At 43.0% G+C, this 23,466-nt stretch overlaps 1 protein-coding gene across 1 annotated transcript in view; it reads left to right on the forward strand.

Moving 5' to 3' along the window:
• LOC143786263 (tyrosine-protein phosphatase non-receptor type 9-like) overlaps positions 1-23,466 on the forward strand; it is a 64,871-nt gene that overhangs the window by 28,744 nt on the left and 12,661 nt on the right. Inside the window, exons 4-7 of the mRNA XM_077275541.1 lie at positions 4,437-4,561; positions 5,429-5,534; positions 7,757-7,867; positions 9,162-9,814. Of these exons, the coding sequence (XP_077131656.1) occupies positions 4,437-4,561; positions 5,429-5,534; positions 7,757-7,867; positions 9,162-9,814 (995 nt within the window). The remainder of the gene's footprint in view (positions 1-4,436; positions 4,562-5,428; positions 5,535-7,756; positions 7,868-9,161; positions 9,815-23,466) is intronic.

Below are 23,466 nucleotides of genomic sequence, written 5' to 3' on the forward strand. Positions count from 1 at the left end.
GTTTTTTCGCTATAAAAATACGATAAACCGGTGAAAAAAAGAATACATTAAGCATCCTATTAGAATGCATTCCGCATTTTTTGTACACATGCTGCATTTTTTTTTCTGCGGCGGAATGGCATTTTGGAAAAAAAATGCAGCATGTTCATTCTTTGTGCGGAATCGCGGGGATTCTGCACACATAGGAATGCATTGATCCGCTTACTTTCCACATGTGGCTATGCCCACCATGCAGGAAGTAAGCGGATCATGTGCGGTTGGTACCCAGGGTGGAGGAGAGGAGAGTCTCTCCTCCAGGCCCTGGGAACCATATCATTGTTTAAAAAAAACAAACAAAGAATTTAAAATAAAAAAAACGTGATATTCTCACCTTCCAGCGCCGCCGGCAGTCTTCCTGCTTCTCATGATGCTCCCGTTCCCAGTGATGCTTTGCAGCAATGACCTGTGATGACGTAGCGGTCTCGCGAGACCGCTACGTCATGTGGGGTCATCGCCGCGAGGCATTATTGGGAACGGAAGCATCGCAAGGATCAGGAAGGCTGCGGGGGCCGTCGGACGGTGAGAATATCACGATTTTTTATTTTATTTTTAACATTAGATTTTTTTACTATTGATGCTGCATAGGCAGCATCAATATTAAAAAGTTGGTCACACTTGTCACACACTATGACAAGTGTGACCAACCTGTCAATCAGTTTTCCAAGCGATGCTACAGATCGCTTGGAAAACGCTAGTGTTTAGCGGGAAAAGGCATGCCAATTCCACATGTGTTTTTCCCGTGGCATGGTGTTCCGAAATTGCAGCGGAAATTTCCGCAGCAATTCCGAACGTGTTCACATAGCCTCAAGGTCCGGCGGCACTACCTGACTGGCAGCACTGCAAGACCACTTATTTACTGATCAGGTGTCCTTTAATGGGCTTTTGTGTACAGGCTGAGCCCCGCAACATGGATCCTCTATCGATCGTTCAGTGCTCATAGGCTGCCGTTGTTCTCGTCAGCGCAGGTCCTGTTAAAACAATGAGCTTTTTGGGAAACAAGAAAATCCTTTCACCTAACGTGATCAGCAGCCTGCTCAGGCTGCACACTTATTGTGAAAGGAGCTTTCCTTGGAATTCTCATTAACGCCATTGTGTGGGACAAGTTTACAGTGTGTCATACTTGCTTTATGAAAATTTTCTCGCCGTATATACTGAAAGGCATGCACTACATGCTTGCCCTGTCTGCCCTTGGTATGCCCACTGAGGCGTTACTGAGATCCCTCCGTTGTCCTTGTATTATCCGCCCAGAGCTTAAGAATTCCGCTGCTCCTTGTGAATACCACGGCTTCAGGCATGTGCAGTGGACCACGCAGGTTACACAGAGGTGCATATGTATATGTATTAGAAGACCATATTCTTTATGCACCATAGTCTCGTGGTATAGGTGCAAAAGAAAACTTTGAAGTGACAACAAGATTTATTTTAAAACTGTATTAGTTTTTAGTCAATTAAATACAATTAAAGAAATGTTCGGGAACAGAAATTAGCCGGAATTATGGAGGTTACACAAAAGGAAGGTTCACAGCAGGCACTTATTTGGCAGATTAATTAGGTACAGCAATAGCAGCAAAAGAACAAGCCATATTTAAATATAATAAAGTGCATTGTGCAAAAAGAGAATATATATATATATATATATATATATATATATATATATATATATATATATATATATATATATTACATTACAGACCAAAAGTGTGGACACACTTTCTCATTTAAAGATTTTTCTCTATTTTCATGACTATGAAAATTGTAAATTCACACTGAAGGCATCAAAACTATGAATTAACGCATGTGGAATTATGTACTTAACAAAAAAGTGTGAAACAACTGAAAATGTCTTATATTCTAGGCTCTTCAAAGTAGCCACCTTTTGCTTTGAAGACTGCTTTGCACACTCTTGGCATTCTCCTGATGAGCTTCAAGAGGTAGTCACCGGGAATGGTTTTCACTTCACAGGTGTTCCCTGTCAGGTTTAATAAGTGGGATTTCTTGCCTTATAAATGGGGTTGGAAACATCAGTTGTGTTGAGCAGAAGTCTGGTGGATACACAGCTGATAGTCCTACTGAATAGACTGTTAGAATTTATATTATGGCAAGAAAAAAGCAGCGAAGTAAAGAATACCGAGTGGCCATCATTACTTTAAGAAATGAAGGTCAGTCAGTCCGAAAAATTGGGAAAACTTTGAAAGTGTCCCCAAGTGCAGTGGCAAGAACCATCAAGCGCTGCAAAGAAACTGGCTCACATGAGGACCGCCCCAGGAAAGGAAGACCAAGAGTCACCTCTGCTTCTGAGGATAAGTTTATCCGAGTCACCAGCCTCAGAAATTGCAGGATAACAGCAGCTCAGATTAGAGACCAGGTCAATGCCACACAGAGTTCTAGCAGCAGACACATCTCTACAACAACAAGGCAACAAGCAGAAGAGACTTGTTTGGGCTAAAGAACACAAGGAATGGACATTAGACCAGTGGAAATCTGTGCTTTGGTCTGATGAGTCCAAATTTGAGATCTTTGGTTCCAACCACCGCGTCTTTGTGCGACGCAGAAAAGGTGAAGCATGGAAGAGGAGGTGTGATGGTGTGAGGGTGCTTTGCTGGTGACATTGTTGGGGATTTATTCAAAATTGAAGGCATATTGAACCAGCATGGCTACCACAGCATCTTGCAGCGGCATGCTATTCCATCCGGTTTGCGTTTAGTTGGACCATCATTTTTTTTATCAACAGGACAATGACCCCAAACACACCTCCAGGCTGTGTAAGGGCTATTTGACCACGAAGGAGAGTGATGAGGTGCTACGCCAGATGACCTCGCCTCCACAGTCACCAGACCTGAACCCAATCGACATGCTTTGGGCTGAGCTGGACCACAAAGTGAAGGCAAAAGGGCCAACAAGTGCTAATCATCTCTGGGAACTCCTTCAAGATTGTTGGAAGACCATTCCCGGTCACTCCCTCTTGAAGCTCATCAAGAGAATGCCAAGAGTGTGCAAAGCAGTCATCAAAGTAAAAGGTGGCTACTTTGAAGAACCTAGACCATAAGACAGAATTTCAGTTGATTCACACTTTTTTGCTAAGTATATAATTCCACATGTGTTAATTCATAGTTTTGATGCCTTCAGTGTGAACGAACAATTTTCATAGTCATGAAAATGCAGAAAAATCTTTAAATGAGGTGTGTCCAAACTTTTGGTCTGTACTGTATATGTACAGTATATGTGTGTGTGTGTATATATATATATATATATATATATATATATATATATATATATATATATATATATATATATATATATATATATACATACACCGTATTTTCCGGCGTATAAGACGACTGGGCGTATAAGACGACCCCCCAACTTTACCAGTTAAAATATAAAATCTTCTTAAAAGTCGGGGGTCTTCTTATACACCCTATGTCGTCTTATAGGGCCGGTGAATATGTGCCTTTTGGGGGGGGGAGGGAGTGATCCTGATGACGAGGGGGCGTCTCACAGGAAAGTGAGTATCCCCCATTACCTTATCGTAGCGGTGCAGCGTGGGGGTCTCAGTGCTGGGAGTGGCGGCGGCGGCTGCTGTGCTCTGGTGCGGCGGCTCCTCTTCTGTGTGGGGCCTCTGTGCTGTGGGGTGGCGGTGGCGGCGGCATATCTTTATCCAGTTGGGGCTCCTCCGGCATCTCCTTAGCCCTGGAGGCACCGCCGCAACTCCATCGGTGCAATGCAGCGGCCATTTTCCCGGAGGCAGCTCAATAGGTGCGATGCGGTGGCCTCCGGGAAAATGGCCGCTGCTCAGATTCAGATCTCGTCCCGAAATCTCGGGACACGAGATCTGAATCTGAGCAGCGGCCATTTTCCCGGAGGCCACCACATTGCACCGATGGAGTTGCGGCGGGGCCTCCAGGGCTAAGGAGATGCCGGAGGAGCCCCAACTGGATAAAGATACGCCGCTGCCGCCGCCACCCCACAGCACAGCGGCCCCACACAGAAGAGGAGCCGCCGCACCAGAACACAGCCGCTCCCAGCACTGACACCCCCACGCTGCACCGCTAGGATAAGGTAATGGGGATTACTCACTTTCCTGTGAGACGCCCCCTCGTCATCAGGATCACTCCCCCTCCCCACCCACCATATACACCGGCGTACAAGACGATTCCCGGCGTATAAGACGACCCCCGACTTTTAAGAAGATTTTCGGGGGTTAAAAAGTCGTCTTATACGCCGGAAAATACGGTATATAAAATTTGAATGTATGTATATGATTAGATTTTTTTTTCCTTCACGTATTCTCACACACATGAGCCCCAATTGCTCAGTGAGTTGGATTTAAGATGTCGGGCTATACATTTCTGTCCTTAGCATATCCTAATGACTGTGTTTGTGCTTCTCAATTACAGCCCGGAAGAGATGCAAATGGAGCAGCGTTAGCCTTGTTCACTGCTAGACTTCATCGGCCGGATGTAACCACGCATAAGGCAGTTCTCCAGGCAATTATCTACCAGCTAGATAAAGCCATTGAGAGGTAATTTATTGAAGAGTGATCACTTAATTCTTTCCTTCCCATCAGAGCACAGCAATGTACCAGGGGAAGCTTTGCAATAATCTATTTTAGTGAAAAATTAGTCATCCGTTTTGGGCAAATGCTTTATTGGTGTATGGAGAATATGATTTGGGATGGTATTGGTATTTCAGTGAATGACATTACTTGCCAGCATGCGAAAACAGATCTCCTTATATTACCTTATTGATTTTTATCTTTACTGCCTGTTCTGTGCCAGTATTACTTTCTGGAAGAAAGCCTGTACATTAATAACCATATGAATGAATAAGACGCTGGCAGGCACGGAAATGAAATATTATTTGGATACAAACTATTTCCCCAGAGCCCATTATATATTACAGATTGGATGAAATTGCTGGTCATCTGAAACAAGTGGCCATTGTTGACAAGTATTAAAATATTTCCTTTGGTCTGGATTTTTGCTGTTACTGGTACAATATGTAAGGGTGTTCACATTGTGTTTTTGTAACCTTTTTCCCCATGCAATTTCATCCCCAAAACTGAAGGATTTTAGTCCCAGCAAAGTGAAGGAGGTTCCTGAAGTCTCACGCACTCGTTGCTTATTTTTTCCTTGCAGATTTACATCTGCAGCATGTCAATTCTTTTAGCGTTTTTGCAGATTTCATCATACTAATGAGTGGAGAAAGTCACAACAAAACCACATAAATTTTAGGAGTTTCTTCCTGCCAACACATCAGTGTTTGGAGCATACTCTGAAGTGCACATACCCTAAAGTGAAGACAAAAAATGCAATGTGTAGATTTTGTGAATGGTTAGTACATTAGTCTTTTTTTCTTTTTTTTTGTAATCATGTTTTTTCTATCATAGGGTGGAGACACAGAGGAATGGGCTCATCTTCATTTACGACATGATTAATTCCACTTACGGAAATTTTGATTATGAGCTTTGTGTAAAGATATTGAACCTTTTAAAGGTATGTTGTTGAGTGCTACTTTGTTTTTATTACTTATGTTATCGCAGTTAACCGAGGCCAGTATACTTTGTCATGGCACATATTTTACTTGTAAAAACGGACCTAGAAATTAAAGTTTAAATTCAACATGAAATATAATTGTCCTCACCATGTCTGCAGCATTTCCTTCATGATGGTAAAAATGTCAGTCTTGTAGAAATACTGAAAAAAATGGGCTAATCTGCTGCTGATCGGCTCCTCCCTTGTCTGTTGGCCTGTGAAGCTAATAAGTGGGGCTTAGGGCTTAGTTTTTTTGAGGGGGGTTTTAATTAAGGTTGTACTACAGCCAGACACAGACCAATAAGGAGGAGGGCATGGTTCCAAACCTTCAACATGGCCAGAAATGCTCATATGGAAGTTAATAAAATGAGACTACACTTGATGCTTTGAATGTATTTATTTTTTAGTTCAAAAAAGCAGTCCAGCAATATTTTTGGCCTGTATAGTGCAGAATGGGCTATTGATATGCACAAAATGATTCACATTATTTTATATCTGTTTTAGTTAAAGGGGTTCACCAAGAATGTAATGAAATGGCAGCAATGAACTAATTAAAACTACATCCTAGTTGCATGTCAGGACAGACTGAAGACATATAACTCCTGAGACCTGTGTCCCAGAAAAGCCAGATCACACATACCTCAGTCAGCCGGGAGCAGGGCTGTGATATATATCAAAAATAACCTTCTCACTGAGCACATAGTTTAGTTTATCTCCAGCTTCTGCCTCCAGTTTATTACGTCTGGCAGCTTTATAGCAGTAGAAAAAGACTGGCTGAACAACGGAATACAAATAAACATTGAGGATAACTGTGCTCAGTGAGAAGGTGCTTTTTCTTCATGTGTTTATCCGACTCTTCGGTCTCAGGAGCCATGTCTTCAATTAGCAGCCCTTACTGGCAAGTGACTAGGATGGATTGCAGTTAAAATTGCACCCATGTCAACATTTTATGATATTCATTGAGAACCCCTGTAATGTGTAATTTCTGGATAGTTTGCTATCTTGAATACCTCCTTTTACTGTTATTTGGATCTCTTAATGCAGTCAACATGTCCCATGATGCCTCTGGATTTCCAGGGGAAAGGCAGAGTGTTATCACATTGCTCCTATCTAATGGCGGATTAATGAAATTATCCAACAGAAAACGTAACCAGTGACAGTGCAGCTTAAAGGGAACCTGTCATCCCCCCCTCAGGTGTTTGGAACTAAAAGAGCCACCTTGTGCAGCACTAATGCTGCATTCTGTCAAGGTGGCTTTTTTATTTGGGGTCCCTTCCAACGCTGCAGTATTCGGTTTTTTTAATTTGCCCACCATACCTGTAGTCTGTCCGGGGTGCATGTCTTTTCCCCCCAGACACAAACTCCTCCCAGCCATCACTCGGTCCCTTGGGGCGCCGCCTCCTGTACCTTCATTAACGTCCCCGAGCCTGTGCTGTAAGTTCCCATCATGTGATGAGTCGAAGGGCAGCGCAAACTGCACATGCCCAAAAAAGGAACTTACAGCACAGGTGTCGGTGACGTTAATGAAGGCACAGGAGGCGGCGTCCCAAGGGACCGAGTGGTGGCTGAGAGGCGTTTGTGTCCGGGGGGAAAAGACGTGCCCCCCAGACAGACTACAGGTATGGCGGGCAAATCATAAAAACGAATATTGCAGCATTGGAAGGGACCCCAAATAAAAGAGCCATCTGACAGAATGCAGCATTAGTGCTGCACAAGGTGGCTCTTCTAGTTAAAAACGCCTGGGGGGGGGGGGGGGGGTGACAGGTTCCCTTTAATTGGTCAGCAGCAGAGCATAAAATGAAAGTTGTGTGGTGATGGAACAAAGTTGGTGTAGTTGATTGGGGAGCGGAGTGATTGATGTGTGATGTCCATCCTGTAGTACACAGGAAGTCCAGAGACTGACTTCCTGTCTACACATAAGAGCATGTACTGGACTGTTTTGCAGCCTGGGAATCAGCTGCCTATTAATACGTTTTTTAAAATGTATTGATCCAGTTGAGATAAGAAAAATAATCATACAGCTATATGTTCAATATAAATCATTCTGGAGTGCTATCATGCCAATGTTTATCAGCTGTATTTTATACCCTGTTGTGGAGTCATACGAAAATATTCTGTAGGATTCTTTTTTTTTTTTTCTTTTTCTGTGTGTTCAATTTTTAATTCCTTCCTTTTGTCTCTAGGGTGCTTTTCCTGCGCGGTTAAAATGTGTTTTTATTGTATCCTCTCCTCTTTGGTTTCGAGCTCCATTTGCTGTTTTACGCCTTTTCGTCCGAGAAAAGCTGAGAGAACGGGTAGCGTATTATATATTTTGTATATGTTTTGCTTTTTTGTTTGTTTTGTTTTTTTACTTTTGCTTGTTGATTTTATGATTTTGTTTTTTTTTTTCTGTAAGCTGTAATAACGTATTATTGTAAGCTCAATTAGTTGATATTTTCCTACCACAGGTCCGGATTATCTGTGAAGTAGCATTGTCTTTGAATGTATCTTGTTACTTTGGACATTCATGGGAGTGTCTCTTTAAATTGTGTCCTCTTAATATATTGCAATTATCATAATAGCAGTGTGTGCTTAGAATTGCTCATTTTGCCTTTCTACCCAGCTAATTCTACTCTTTTCCATGAGGTCTATGACATTATGTGATTAAAAACTGACTAGCTGAATCGTTTTAAGCTCGATGTAGAAACAGGAGGTCAATTTTCTCTGTATGAGTCATAAGTCACTGCATAAGTCCCTAACGAAGGGAGGGGGCAGCTAGGTCTGGAGGCGAAGAGGGGAATAATTTCTGCCAGGAAAAGAGTTCTTGTTTCTACATGCAGCAAAGAAAGAATAATTTACTGTACTTTAGTATAGCAAAATGAGCAATTGTAAGTACACAGTGCTATATTGTATGATGGATGCAATATGCTAAGAGAATAAAAACTTTGATGGGAGAGCTTCTCCGAAAGTATCCGTTTTTTTTTTTTTCGTAAATCAATAGTTTGCATGAAAATAAGAAACTTGGTTACTTAAACTTATTAGAGAAATCTGCTTCCTTCGCCTCCTGGACTGATAGCTCTCCAAATTTTAAATTCACGGATAAAATCTGTCTTCAGTGAATATAGACTTTCCCATTACTGAAATGGTAGATAAAAGTTGATGCTCATAATGTTCTATGGAGAACTGTAAATGACTGAGGAGAGCGTGCAGCTTAATGTGTCACTACCTCCTCCTCCATAGAATATTAAAAGCACCAACTGTCTCCTCCAATCTCTAATGTGATAATTGGTCTTCACTGAATACAGATTTTACCCATGCATTGAAAATGATCAGTCCATAGATATAAGAAGACTTCTTTCATCAGATATATTACAAAGTTTCCTATTTTCATGTATACTATTAATTTCTAAAATAAAAATTTAGAACTGCGGTTATTTATTTTAAAGCTTGTTTTTCAAGCCAAGTTGTTGCAAATGCACTAAGCATAGTGGCCATTGAACTCAGGAGACATCCATTCAGTCCAGTGTTTTCTACGACTTTCCCTGTGGCCTCCATACGGCTAGGCCATTCGGTAGTGACCCTGACCCTATCCTAATGTTTCCACCACAGGTGCGAACAGTAAAAGCCCACGAGTTGGTGAACCACATACCGAAGGAATCTTTACCAGAGCATTTGGGAGGAACATCTAAAATAAGCCATGTTGCTTGGATTCAGGCATGTGTTAATTCTAGACAAGGCCAAGAAAATGGAGACTGCATGGACCATCTCTTTGTGATCTACTCCTCGGAGCAGAATCCTGTGAGTGATAGACTGAACTCTAATTGCACCCAGCAGAATGTGACTGACAATACCAGACTTATTCACAATCATTACCATGAAAACAGGACTAAGAATTACACCGAGACGCACAGAGTGGGTGGCTGTGTGCACTGGAATGGTTCTGCCGTTGGTGGAAACTACGATTGTTGTGATAAGAGCTCCAGCGTAAATACAAACTGTAGGAGACCACCTCCTCAATCGGAGACCCCTCCGGACACGCCATTGTATAAACAGCCTACTGACAATCCTTCCATCCCGCCTTTGCCCCAGAAAGCTCGACCACTGCCTGCAGACATGGAGCAATCCTTACACATGCCTGAAGAAGGAGGCATGACGGTACTAGGTCTGGTTCAGCACGTCAAGAGGATGAAAAAGAGAGGCATTTTTCAGGAGTATGAAGAAATTAGAAAAGAGCCACCAGTCGGTGCTTTCGATGTATCAAAGTAAGTGTCAGCCTCCCGGTAAGAATAATAAAACGAATGCACGTGCAACAGAAACAACCCCATTTACATTTGTAGAACAGATTTTTTTTCCATTTTAGTACTAAAAAAAGGTGTATTAAATGATGTAAAGCTACTAATAACTGTGGAGCACACATTTACAGAAAGCAAATGTAACAAAATGCAACATTTGGGGTGTCAATGGAATGTTAAATGCCCCCCATAAAATTAAATTCCTTGTCAATTCAAGATATTTACTGTAAGGGCTCCTTCTCACTTGTGAGAAATGCGTCCGAGTCTCGCAGGTTAAAACCCTTCTGTGGCGCCGGCACTCCAGAGCGGAGCGTGTAGCTCCATGTATTGCTGTGCTGCCGCACGCTCCGCTCTGGAGTGCCGGCACCAGAGCAGGGTTTTAACCTGCGAGACTCTGACGTATTTCTCGCAAGTGAGAAGGAGCCCTAAGGGTGCTTTCACGTTGTGTTTTGTCACCCGGTTGTTGGTCCCCTTAGGGCTTACGTCCAGACCCCACCCCCACTTTCCCTGTAAAATGGGATTTTGGTGTTTGCACCGACTGGGCCGTAGACTAAAATGGTGCCGACAGAGTGCATGTGTGCTTTGACATTCATTGTTTTTGGTCATATACGCTCACTGCAGACGGACACCCAGGAGCAGTCTACTACGTCGGAGTGGCCGCCCCCAGTAGGCGTATACGCCCGAAAATGATGCACGTTGTAGTTTATGGCCCTGTCCGCGCATACGTCCGAATCCCGTTTGGCAGGACCTGACAGGACCAACAAACGGGTGACAAAACGCAATATGGAGGCACTCTAAGGGTATGATCACACAAGGTTTTTTGTATTTTTAACGTGGATTTAGGAGCAGATTCTGGTCCAAAATGTACATTGGGGAAAAATAGCTTAAAATACTCTTACTAAAGCTTCCTTTGTCTTGTATGGGAAAATATGGCAATTGTTCACATGGTGCTGAAGTTTGTTTCCACATGGATAAAGCCACATGTCAATTCTTGGTGTGTTTCTGCTAGAAAAACCTCCAATTATCAGCCGAAAACTGCTCCATTCACAAACGGCATAAAAAATGTTTTTTGTTGTGGAGGTCAAATAACTCCATTTGAACATTCTGCACATGTTGGATTGGAGCCCACGCTTAACCCCTTAGTGACAGAGCCAATTTGGTGCTTAATGACGAGGCTAATTTTTACAATTATGACTGCCGCTTTGAGGCTATAGCTCTGGAACGCCTCAATGGATCCCGGTGATTGAGACATTTTCGTGACATATGGTACTTCATATTAGTGGTAAAGTTTCTTATGACTTTGTATATTTATGAAAAAAACAGAAATTTGGCAAAAATTTTTAAATTTTCGTACTTTAATTTTTGCACCCTTAAATCAGAGAGTGGTGTCACACAAAATAACTAATGAATTACATTTCACACGTCTACTTTACATCAGTACAATTTTGGAAACATTATTTTTGTTTTTTTTGTTAGGACATTGTAAGGGTTAAAAGTTGACCAGCAATTTCTCACATTTTTTTTTTTTTTTCTTTAAGGGGCCACATCACATTTTAAGTGAGTTTGGGGAGTCAATATGACACAAAATACCCTAAAGTGACACCATTCTAAAAACTCCACCCCTCAAGGTGCTCAAAGCCACATTCAAGAAGTTTATTAACTCTTCAGGTGCTCCACGAGAACTAAAGTAATGTGGAAGGAAAAAATGAACATTTTATTTTTCTTTACACACAAAAATTAATTTGGAACCTTTTTTTTTTAATTTTCACAAGGGTATCAGGGGAAAATGGGCCACAAAATTTGTTGTGCAATTTCTTCTGTGTATGCTAATACTCCGTATGTGGGGAAAAGCCACTGACGCATGGCAGGGCTCAGATGGGAAGGAGCACTTTTTGAATGCAAGATTGGCTGTAATCAGTGGCAGGAGCCATGTTGCATTTGGAGACCCCCTGATGTACCTAAACAGCGGAAACTCCCCAATTCTAACTCCAACCCTAATCCTAACAATAGCCACAAACCTAACCCTAATGGAAAAATGGAATTAAATAAAAACTATTTATTTTTCCCTAAGGGGGTGATTAAAAGGGGTTTTTATTTACTTTTTTTTTATCACTTTGATAGACTCTATCACAGTGATCAAAATGAACCAATAGGAATAATTTCCTATTGTCGCCAGGTGCAGGCCGGCAGATCTCAGCGGGCGCATGCACCGGCCATTTTTTTTTCCTGGAAGAAGATGCGGGTGGCCCGGGGGGAAGCAGGGACACCGGAGCAGAGGTAACGGGGGGATCGGGGGACCCCATTTCTCTCCTGATGTGCAATCACATCAGAGGAGAGAGAAATTTAATGACAAATCGGATTTTTTATTTTTTTTTCCAGTCACCGTTATTCCGTTATTAACGGCGATCGCAACACTGGGGTCGGTAAAAACCGACCCGAATCATGTTCTCTGGAGTCTCGACTACGCCCAGTAGCCAAGGCCCTAGAGAAATTCCGACTCTGGGGGCGTTATCCACTTATTTCTCAGCACTGTTAAAAAGCGGCGCTGAGGCATAAGTACCCTTAAGTACCGTCGTTAAAAGGCATATCGGCGGTCGGTAAGAGGTTAAAGTGAATCTGTCAGCAAGTTTTTGCTATGTAAGCTGAAGACCGCATGCTGTAGGAGTTGAAACACAGATTTCAGTGATGCCTCTCTTTTCAAGCCCTGAGGTTTTGTTTGTTTACAGTGAATGTTTTAGCACCAGTAGGTTATCATTGCTGTGACCAGCTGGTCTTTTGAGCCCTGGTCTGACACGCCCCCTCCCGTGATAGGCACCTCACTATCTAAGGACTTTGTACATGGAGAACCTGGTGGGGGCGGGGTTAACTTCCTCAACTCTGCTTCATTCTAAACCTAAAAGCACCGGTCACTACAGCGCACTGCTCACTACGGCAGTTAGCAATTTTCACTCTGCAACAGTCATTGCTGCTTGTTTCTGGAAAATACCCATAGTCAAAATGAACACTACAGCTGTAGATAAATTCCCAAAGGGGTATAATTTGCAGAATGGGGTCACTTAAGGGGGGATTCTGCTCTTCTAGCAATTAGGGGCTCTGTATATGGAGTCCACAAACTCTTCTAGGAAAATCTGTGCTGCAGGAGGCAAATGGCTTTCTGTACATACCAAGTATCTCCATATGGCTATGGCACCTGCAAACCATAACGGTGAAATTTGGCACTCCTTGTCTTCTGAGCTTTACACTGTGCCTGAAAAATATTTCCCGATTACAATAGGGTATTGGTGCACTCAGGAAAAAATGGACTTTAGTTTGTTGTAAAAAAAAAAAAAAAATTCCTATTAGCCCTTAGAAAAATGAAAAAACATAAGGCTAAAACAACATTTTAGTGGGGAAAACGTGATTTTATTATTTTCCCGGCTCAACATTATAAACTTCTGTGAAGCACCTGGGGGTACAAGGACCTTACCGTGCATCTAAATACATTCCTTGAGGGGAGGGGTCTAGTTTCCAAAATGGGTCATTTGTGGGGGATTTCCACTGTTTAGGCACATCAGGGCTCTCCAAATGGGACATGACGTCCCCTAATGATTCTAGGAAATTTTCCATTCAAAAAGTCAAATGACTCTCCTTCCCTGCCGTGCCCAAATAGTGGTTTTCTCCCTCGTATGGGGTATTGGCGTACTCGGGAGAAATTGCGCTACAAATTGTATGGTGTAATTTTTCCTGTTACCGTTATTAAAATGCCATATTTTGGGCTAAAATATATTTGGGGAAAATTTGATTTTTTATTTTTACGGCTCAACATTATAAACTTCTGTGAAGCACCTTGGGGGTTCAAGGTGCTTACCATTCATCTAAACACATTGCTTGAGGGGTCTAGTTTCCAAAATGGGGTCACTTGTGGGGATTTTCACCGTCTAGGTACATCAGAGGCTCTCCAAGCACGACATGGCGTTTGCCAATTGTTCCAGCAAATTTTGCGTTCAATAAGTCAAATGGCGAAGGAGATCTGCCGTTTGCCCAAACAGTGATTTTCTGCCTCATATGGGGTATCTGCATGCTCAGGAGAAACTACACAATAAATTTTGGGGTCCATTTTTCCCGTTACCCTTGTCAAAATTAAAAAAAAAAATAAAAATTGGAACTAAAGTCAATTTTTTGTGAAAAAAGTTTAGTTTATTTTTTATTTTTTTTTGTCCACATTCCAAAAACTCTTCTGAAGCACCTGAAGGGTTAATACATTTCTTGAATGTGGTTTTGAGCACCTTGAGGGGTGGGGTGCAGTTTTTAGAATGGTGTCACTTTTGGGTATCTTCTATCATATGGACCCCTCAATGTTACTCGAAATGTGATGTGGTCCCTAAAAAAAAAAATAAAAAAAAAAAAATGATTTTGTTGGAAAAATGAAAAATTGATTGTCAACTTTTAATCTTGTGCTGATGTAAAGTAAATATATGGGAAATGTTTTCTATTAACTATTTTGTGATATATCTGTGATTTCAGGGCATGAAAATTGAAAGTTGGAAAATTGTGAAATTTTCGCCAAATTTCCATTTTTTTCACAAATAAACGCACGTCATATTAAAGAAATGTTACCACTATCATGAAGTACAATGTCACGATAAAACGTTGTCAGAATCACCAGGATCCGTTGAAGCGTTCCAGAGTTATAACCTCATAAAGGGACAGTGGTCAGAATTGTAATAATTGGCCCGCTCATTAACGTGCAAACCACCCTTGGGGGTAAAAGGGTTAAGGCTTTATTCTCACACACACAGACCCAATTCATCAAAGCAATTTAGACATAATTTTGGTGTAAATAGTTTTGGAAAGTTGAAAAAACAAATTGTACAACTTCCAGTTATATTAAAATGTTGTAGCTTTTGGCATTCACACTCCAGGTTCTGCAAGCTTTTGCCAAAATGGGCTGAGCTAGGGTTGGACCGGCGTGTGGCACCACAGCTCATCTAACTTATCATGAGCTGTTCGGTACCTTACGCCAGAAATCTTACTCCAGTCCTGGCGATCGGATGCGCATGCCACTCTTCAGACACTCCAAACTCATTGCGAGGTGTGCACCTCTTCATGATCAAGTGCCAAACTGCACCACACTCCCTCAGGACCAGCGAGAAAATCACTGGTCTTGATGAATCGGGGGCAATGAGCTCTTCTACACCCAGTAGTGTATTTTTAGCCAGCAGCCAAATTCTCTCCCAAGGCTGTGGCGTGGTTGTATTTCATTGTGGCCTGTCTGCTAAGGTGTTTTTATGACACCCTCTTTAATTGAACTTCACCCTACATTCTTTGATGTGTCCACATTTCATAGAGACCGCACATGCTGTTAGCTGACGTATAACTGATTCACCTGCCTATTTAAAGATTTATGATAAGAATATGAACTACTCATCCCTTCATTAGCCATAAAGTTCTTCTGACAGCACCTGATTATCAATAATGACATGGATCAGAAGTGGGTCAGTACATTTTCCTTAGTAACCACATGTGAGAGACATTGGCTTTGAGGAGGGCCGAGTCACACATGAGATTGGTTTAGCCCTCCAAGTCACAATCAGAATTCAGTAAAGGTAGATTTTTACATTACTAAGCCAACAGTTGGTGCTGATTAGTTTCTATGTAGAATCTTATCAACGCCAACTGCCATCTCCTGTATCAGTAATATAAACATTTGTCTTCATTAAATACAGATTTTCCTTGTGAATTGAGGATGAATGATCACTCCGGGAGAGAAAAGCAGATTTCTTTGATCTAATACAAAGTTTCCTATTTTCACATGCACTGTTGATTTATGAAATAGAGTAACTGTTTTAAGTCCGATGACTAGCTGCTAATTAGTGTTGAGCGATACCGTCCGATACTTGAAAGTATCGGCCGATACCGGAAAAATATCGGATCCAATCCGATACCGATACCCGATACCAATACAAGTCAATGGGACTCATGTATCGGACGGTATCCCTGATGGTTCCCAGGGTCTGAAGGAGAGGAAACTCTCCTTCAGGCCCTGGGAACCATATAAATGTGTAAAAGAAAGAATTAAAATAAAAAATATCGCTATACTCACCTGTCCGACGCAGCCGGGACCTCAGCGAGGGAACCGGCAGCGTTGTTTGTTTAAAATTCGCGCTATTACTTGGTTACGTGAATTCCCGGCTTGTGATTGGTCAGGTCGGCCATGTTGCCGGGACGCGGACCAATCACAGCAAGCCGTGACGAAATTACGTCACGGCTTGCTGTGATTGGTCCGCGTCCCGGCAATATGGCCGCCCTGACCAATCACAAGCCGTGACGTCACGGGAGGCTGGACACGCGCCCATTTTAAAATGAGCGCGTGTCCAGCCTCCCGTGACGTCACGGCTTGTGATTGGTTGCGCCGCGGTCAACCAATCACAAGCCGGGAGGCTGGACGCGCTCATTTTAAAATGGGCGCGTGTCCAGCCTCCCGTGACGTCACGGCTTGTGATTGGTCAGGGCGGCCATATTGCCGGGACGCGGACCAATCACAGCAAGCCGTGACGTAATTTCGTCACGGCTTGCTGTGATTGGTCCGCGTCCCGGCAACGTGGCCGACCTGACCAATCACAAGCCGGGAATTCACGTAACCAAGTAATAGCGCGAATTTTAAACAAACAACGCTGCCGGTTCCCTCGCTGAAGTCCCGGCTGCGTCGGAGAGGTGAGTATAGCGATATTTTTTATTTTAATTCTCTCTTTTACACATTTTAACATTAATGTTGTTGCGATACCCGATACCCGATACCACAAGAGTATCGGAATCCCGGTATCGGAATTCCGATACAGCAAGTATCGGCCGATACCCGATACTTGCAGCATCGGAATGCTCAACACTACTGCTAATGCATGTAATGACATGTCACATGTATTCTTACCAGTACTGGCTAAACAAAACTATCATTTACTGATTTTCATAAAAAGCATTGTCTTACTATTCCTATGATTTGGAATTAAATGGGTTGTCCACCCATACAATATACAGGGTGGGCAATTTATATGGATACACCTAAATAAAATGGGAATGGTTGGTGATATCAACTTCCTGTTTGCTGCATGTTAGTATATGGGAGGGGGGAAAACTTTTCAAGATGGGTGGTGACCTTGGCATCCATTTTGAATTCTGCCATTTTGGATCCAACTTTATTTTTTTCAATAGGAAGAGGGTCATGTGACACATCAAACTTAGTGAGAATTTCACAAGAAAAACAATGGTGTGCTTGGTTTTAACGTAGCTGTTCATGTAGGAATGCTCGGATCTGACACCCAAGATGGTGCACCGCCACATTACGGGTGTCAGGTCCGAGCATTCCTACATGAACAGTTTCCTGGAAAGTGGATTGGTCATCGTGGGCCAGTTGAATGGCTGCCAAGGTCTCCCAATCTGACCCCCTTAGACTTTTATCTTCGGGGCCATCTGAAGGCAATTGTCTATGCTGTGAAGATACGAGATGTGCAGCATCTGAAACAACGGATACTGGAAGCCTGTGCTAGCATTTCTTCTGCGGTGTTGCTATCAGCGTGTCAAGAGTGGGAGAAGAGGGTTACATTGACAATCCAACACAATGGGCAGCACTTTGAACACATTTCATAAACTTGTAAATAACTCATGAAATAATAAAGTTACGTTAAAACAAAGCACACCATTGTTTTTCTTGTGAAATTCTCAATAAATTTGACGTGTCACATGACCCTCTTCCCATTGAAAAAAATAAAAAATTGTTGGATCCAAAATAGCCGACTTCAAAATGGCCACCATGGTCACCACCCATCTTGAAAAGTTTTTCCCTCCCATATACTAATGTGCCACAAATGGGAAGATATCACCAACCATTCTCATTTTATTTAGGTGTATCCATATAAATGGCCCATCCTGTACATTGTATTTAGGGGTAAAAATCAATCTCACAAATTTGGTTTTAGTAAAAATGTTGCTCCGATTGGCTTTTACAGGCTCTTTGGTGTTCTGGACATTTAATTTTGATGTGGTCTTGGTCATAGGCTGACTAACAGATTCTCAGTTAAAGGGAAGCGGTCAGTAGGATCAGCCCTCCTAACGTGTCTATATTGAATGGGGGTCAGAGGAAGCTGAATTATTCCAGAGAAATCCACATTTTTTTATATAAATGAGCTGTTCCAGGCTATTGGGCTGACACTGATCTGCATACGAATCTGCCTTCAGGGATTATTTTAAATTAAAGGTAGAGTTATCAGTGTGATGTGTAATGGCCACTGTCTGATCTCTCTGCAGAGCTGTGTGTGATTATATCTGACACATCTGCAGGTTCCTCTTATATTATTGCAATACAGCAGCAGCTCTCTGAGGGCTGCAGCTGCTAACATGTTTGTTCTGAAACCATGTTCAGTTCTAGTGTTCCGTGTTAGTTATATACATCACACTGGTAACTTCAGCTTTCACTTAAAATAATCTTTGATCTGCATGAGAATCTTCCTCCAGTGTTCAGCCCATAGATCTGAAGATCTAATTTACTTATAAGAAAAATGTGGATTTCTATGGAATAAGACATTAGATCTCAGATATTAAGGTATCACTTTTTTCAGCTTCCTATGACCATATAGACTGCTTAGAAGGGTTGATCCAAGTGATAGAGATTCATTTTGCATCAAAGTAATTTTAGACAAATTGTAGGTCTTATCTTAGGCTATACATGTAAGATGTTATAAAAAAAAAATAAAAAAAACTAGAAAAAACCATTGTACTCTCCTTACTGCTCAACTGTCCTGGCCCCTACTCTGCTGTGCTCAACTGTCCTGGCCCCTACGCTGCCCAGCATCAAGCCCTCAAAGCCACCTCTTCTTTCCTCAGTTGCGAGCTGCATGTTCCAGCCTTTTTAAGGTACCGTCACACAGTGCCATTTTCATCGCTACGACGGTACGATTCGTGACGTTCTAGCGATATCGTTACGATATCGCAGTGTCTGACACGCAGCAGCAATCAGGGATCCTGCTGAGAATCGTACGTCGTAGCAGATCGTTTGGAACTTTCTTTCGTCGCTTGATCACCCGCTGACATCGCTGGATCGTTGTGTGTGACAGCGATGTGTTCGCTTGTAACCAGGGTAAACATCTGGTAACTAAGCGCAGGGCCGCGCTTAGTAACCCGATGTTTACCCTGGTTACCAGCGTAAACGTAAAAAAACCAAACAGTACATACTCACATTCCGGTGTCTGTCCTCCGGCGTCTCAGCTTCTCTGCACTGTGAGCGCCTGCCGGCCGGAAAGCGAACACAGCGGTGACGTCTGACGTCACCGCTCTGCTTTCCGGCTATGGTGCTTACACAGTGCAGAGAAGCAGAACGCTGGGGGACAGACACCGGAATGTAAGTATGTACTGTTTGGTTTTTTTTTTACGTTTACGCTGGTAACCAGGGTAAACATCGGGTTACTAAGCGCGGCCCTGCGCTTAGTAACCCGATGTTTACCCTTGTTACCCGGGGACTTCGGCATCGCTCCAGCGCCGTGATTGCAAAGTGTGACCGCAGTCTACGACGCTGGAGCGATAATCATACGACGCTGCGACGTCACGGATCGTGCCGTCGCAGCGATGAAAATTGCACTGTGTGACGGTACCCTTAGTCTGGCAAACAAGTCATGCCAGACTAAGCTAATTTCCTTCTTTGATGGAATCACTGACTGGGTGGATCAAGGAAATGCGATAGATCCAGTATATCTCAACTTCAGCAAAGCATTTGATAAGTATCTCATACTATCCTTATTGAAAAACTGACCAAGTATGGGATTGACAAGGCTACGGTTAGGTGGATTCATAACTGGCTCAGTGGTCATACACAGAGTGGTGATATATGGTTGCACATCCAATTGTGAGAGTGTTTCAAGTGGGGTACCACAAGGCTTTGTCCTTGCCACAGTGTTGTTCAACATTTAAATAATCAAATTATCTAATCATGTAAATGATCTAGATAAGGAATCTGAAGGTAAACTAATCAAATTTGCAGATGATGCAAAGCTAGGAGTGATGGCTAAGGGTACCGTCACACATTGAAATTTCCATCGCTACGACGTTACGATTCGTGACGTTCTAGCGATATCGTTACGATATCGCTGTGTCTGACACGCTACTGCGATCAGACACCCTGCTGAGAATCGTACGTCGTAGCAGATCGTTTGGAACTTTCTTTCGTCGCTTGATCACCCGCTGACATCGCTGGATCGTTGTGTGTGACAGCGATCCAGCGATGTCTTCGCTTGTAACCAGGGTAAACATCGGGTAACTAAGCGCAGGGCCGCTCTTAGTAACCCGATGTTTACCCTGGTTACAAGCGTAAACGTAAAAAAACAAACCGTGCATACTCACCCGTCGGTGTCCTTCAGGTCCCTTGCCGTCTGCTTCCTGCTCTGAGTGCCGGCCGGAAAGTGAGAGCAGAGCGCAGCGGTGCTGCGATCTGCTCTCACTGTACGGCTGCACTCAGAGCAGGAAGCAGACGGCAAGGGACCTGAAGGACACCGACGGGTGAGTATGTACTGTTTGTTTTTTTACGTTTACGCTGGTAACCAGGGTAAACATCGGGTTACTAAGCGCGGCCCTGTGCTTAGTTACCCGATGTTTATCCTGGTTACCCGGGGACTTCGGCATCGCTCCAGCGCCGTGATTGCAACGTGTGACCGCAGTCTACGACGCTGGAGCGATGATTATACGACGCTGCGACGTCACGAATCGTGCCGTCGCAACGATGAAAATTTCAATGTGTGACGGTACCCTAACACTAGAGAAGACAGAATTCAAAAGGATCTAGAGAAGCTTGAACAGCGGGCAGCAACCAATATACCTTATTTTGCGGATTATAAGACTCACCCCAAATATTTAGAAAAATAGGAAAGAAAAACTTTTTTTTTAATAAAATGGTGGTGCTTCTTATAATCCATGCGTCTTATTGCTTACCGGGGGTGGTGGCTGCGGTGAAGCGGGGTCCCAGGGTTGCCGCTGCAGGAGGCAAGAGTGGAGTGTTGCTGCAGGCCGGGATGAGAGGGTGTTTGGATGTGTGGTGTGGCGTGCCGCTGCGGGTGTCTGATGCTGCGGGGGCTCTGCCAACATCTTGTGAAAGCCCAAAGCCCCCACGGTGACATGGTTTCTTATGCGGTGGACTGGACTCTGGGAAAATGGCTGCCAGCCGGCGCAGATGGAGATCTCAGCACCAAGAACCTGGGAAATGAGACCCCAGCTTGCCAACAGTAAGGTATATCCGCATTATAAGACGCACCCCCATTTTCCCCAAAAATTTTGGGGAAAATGGTTCGTCTTATAATCCGAAAAATACGGTAAATTGCATTTAGCAGGGAGAAATGCAAAATTTTACATCTGGGCAAGAAAAACGAAAACTACATCTACAGAATGAGAGGAATAGAACTAAGCAACAGCATGTGTGAAAAAGACTTGGGTATACTAATAGGTCACAGACTGCACATGTGTCAAGAGTGTGATGCAGCAGCAAAAAAGGCAAAACTAGTTCTAGGATGTATTAAGCGAAGCATAGAGTCTAAATCACTTGAAGCAATTATCCCCCTCTACTCCTCCTTGGTCAGGCCTCATCTGGAATACTGTGTCCAGTTCTGGGCACCACATTTTAAAAATTACATTAAAAAACTGGAGCAAGTTCAGAGAAGAGCTACCAGGATTATGAGCAGACTTCAAAGTATGTCCTATAAGGAACGGTTAAAAGATCTTGGAATGTTTAGCTTGCAAAAAAGGCTAAGAGGAGACTTAATAGCTGTCTACAAATATCTGAGGGGATGTCAGTGTAGAGGGATCATCCTTCTCATTTGCACATGGAAACACGAGAAGCAATTAAATGAAGATGAAAGACAGAAGATACAGATTAGATATTAGAAAAACTTTTTCACAGGGTGATAAATGAGTGGAACAGGCTGCCACGAGAGGTGGCGAGTTCTCCTTCAATGGAAGTCTTCAAACAGAGGCTGTACAGACATCTGTGAGTTTGTTTAGTGAATCCTGCATTGAGCATGGGGTTGGGCACGATGACCCTTGACGTCTCTTAAAACTCTAACATTCTGTGACACTCAAAGCTGGGGCTTCCATCTGCAACCAGGCCTCACGGGTCACTGTGCATCCCATGTCAAACACAGGAAAAAGTACCACTGTAGGGAATGCATACCACAATGCTATTTATTTCTGGTGTGCATTCCCTACAGTGGTACTTTTTCCTGTGTTGTCCATTTTGCTTGCCTCTGGCATTGCACCCGCTTATAAATAACCTCCATTAATAGTCCACCTAGGCTCCACTACTGTTGTGCAACGCAGGGCGTGACATGATGAGCAGGGAGCTGTGAGGTCTGGTTCCGACCAAGAGTGAACAAGCAGGAGCCATGATGGCAGAAAGAGGACCGTATGTCAGGCAGAGAGCAGTGATACCTGCTGTCTGGTCCTCCTTTTCTTCCGCTGTCTAATCAATCTTTGACCTGTTCAATCGAAGCCTGGAATGAAAGCACCACTAATAAAATTGCCACAAAATGCGGCAAAAAATTTTACTTGGAAGTTACGTATGTAAATGCATAATTTATGTAAATTACGTAAATTCAACAAGTTGATTGGTCATCAAGAGTTAGTGAGGTAGAAGAAAATTGACCGTTTTAAGCATAATGAATATTCGGCAGGTGAAATATAAAGGGTAGCTGTGATCTGACTTGTTGAGACCCATTCTGGTCGCTGAAGACTACCTAACGGGACACGAGCACAATCCGCAGGTGTCGTGTACATGTTGTTTTGATTACATGGGAATATCCCTTTAAAATAGCACTCTGGTGATTTCAAGCCCCTTACCCATAGTTATCATGTGCAAAGAGCTTGAATTATACTTTACGGATTTGCTTTTTCAATGCTGTTTTGGTCCTCTTTTGCACCCGGTAGTGAACTCAGCCAAATATCACTAGAAAAAAATAAATAAAAACTATTGTCAGGAGGGCTACTTTAAATGTACAGAGACCGATGACTTCTGTGTACATTGTCTGACTGAAACAGTAAAGGCTACTTTTACATTTCCGTCGGTACGGGGCCGTCACGAAGCGTCGGCGCGACGTACCAACAGAAGTGTGTGCTTTCACATTTCCGTCATACTGCAGGGGTGAGGAAAGATCGTGAGAGCGATATTTCTTGCTGGGCATGCACAGTCTGAAACACTGGATGCGACATACAGAAAAACGTTACCTTGAATGTTTTTTTGTCACGACGGGCCGCCAAAACCTGACGCAACCAGTGCACGACGGACGCATCTTGTGGCCATACATCGTGATCCGTTGGCAATGCAAGTCTATGGGATAAAAACGTATCCTGCAGGCAAATTTGCAGGATGCATTTTTTTCCCAAAACGACGCATTGTGATGGATTAAAAAAAAAAACGGAAATGTGAAAGTAGCCTTACATTGGAGAAACCCCACACCCCTCCTGCAGCGGAGGTCAGCAGTGCTAAGGCTGGAATCGCACATACCGTCAATAGAAAAAGCAGTCAGTCGTTCATTCTCACCCATTTTTCTGCCAAGGGCCATTTGGATATTTATACCATCCATTCGGGTGGCTTACAAAATGATGAACTTGAAAAT

This window comes from Ranitomeya variabilis, chromosome 1, assembly GCF_051348905.1.
Source record: "Ranitomeya variabilis isolate aRanVar5 chromosome 1, aRanVar5.hap1, whole genome shotgun sequence".
Taxonomy (NCBI): domain Eukaryota; kingdom Metazoa; phylum Chordata; class Amphibia; order Anura; family Dendrobatidae; genus Ranitomeya; species Ranitomeya variabilis.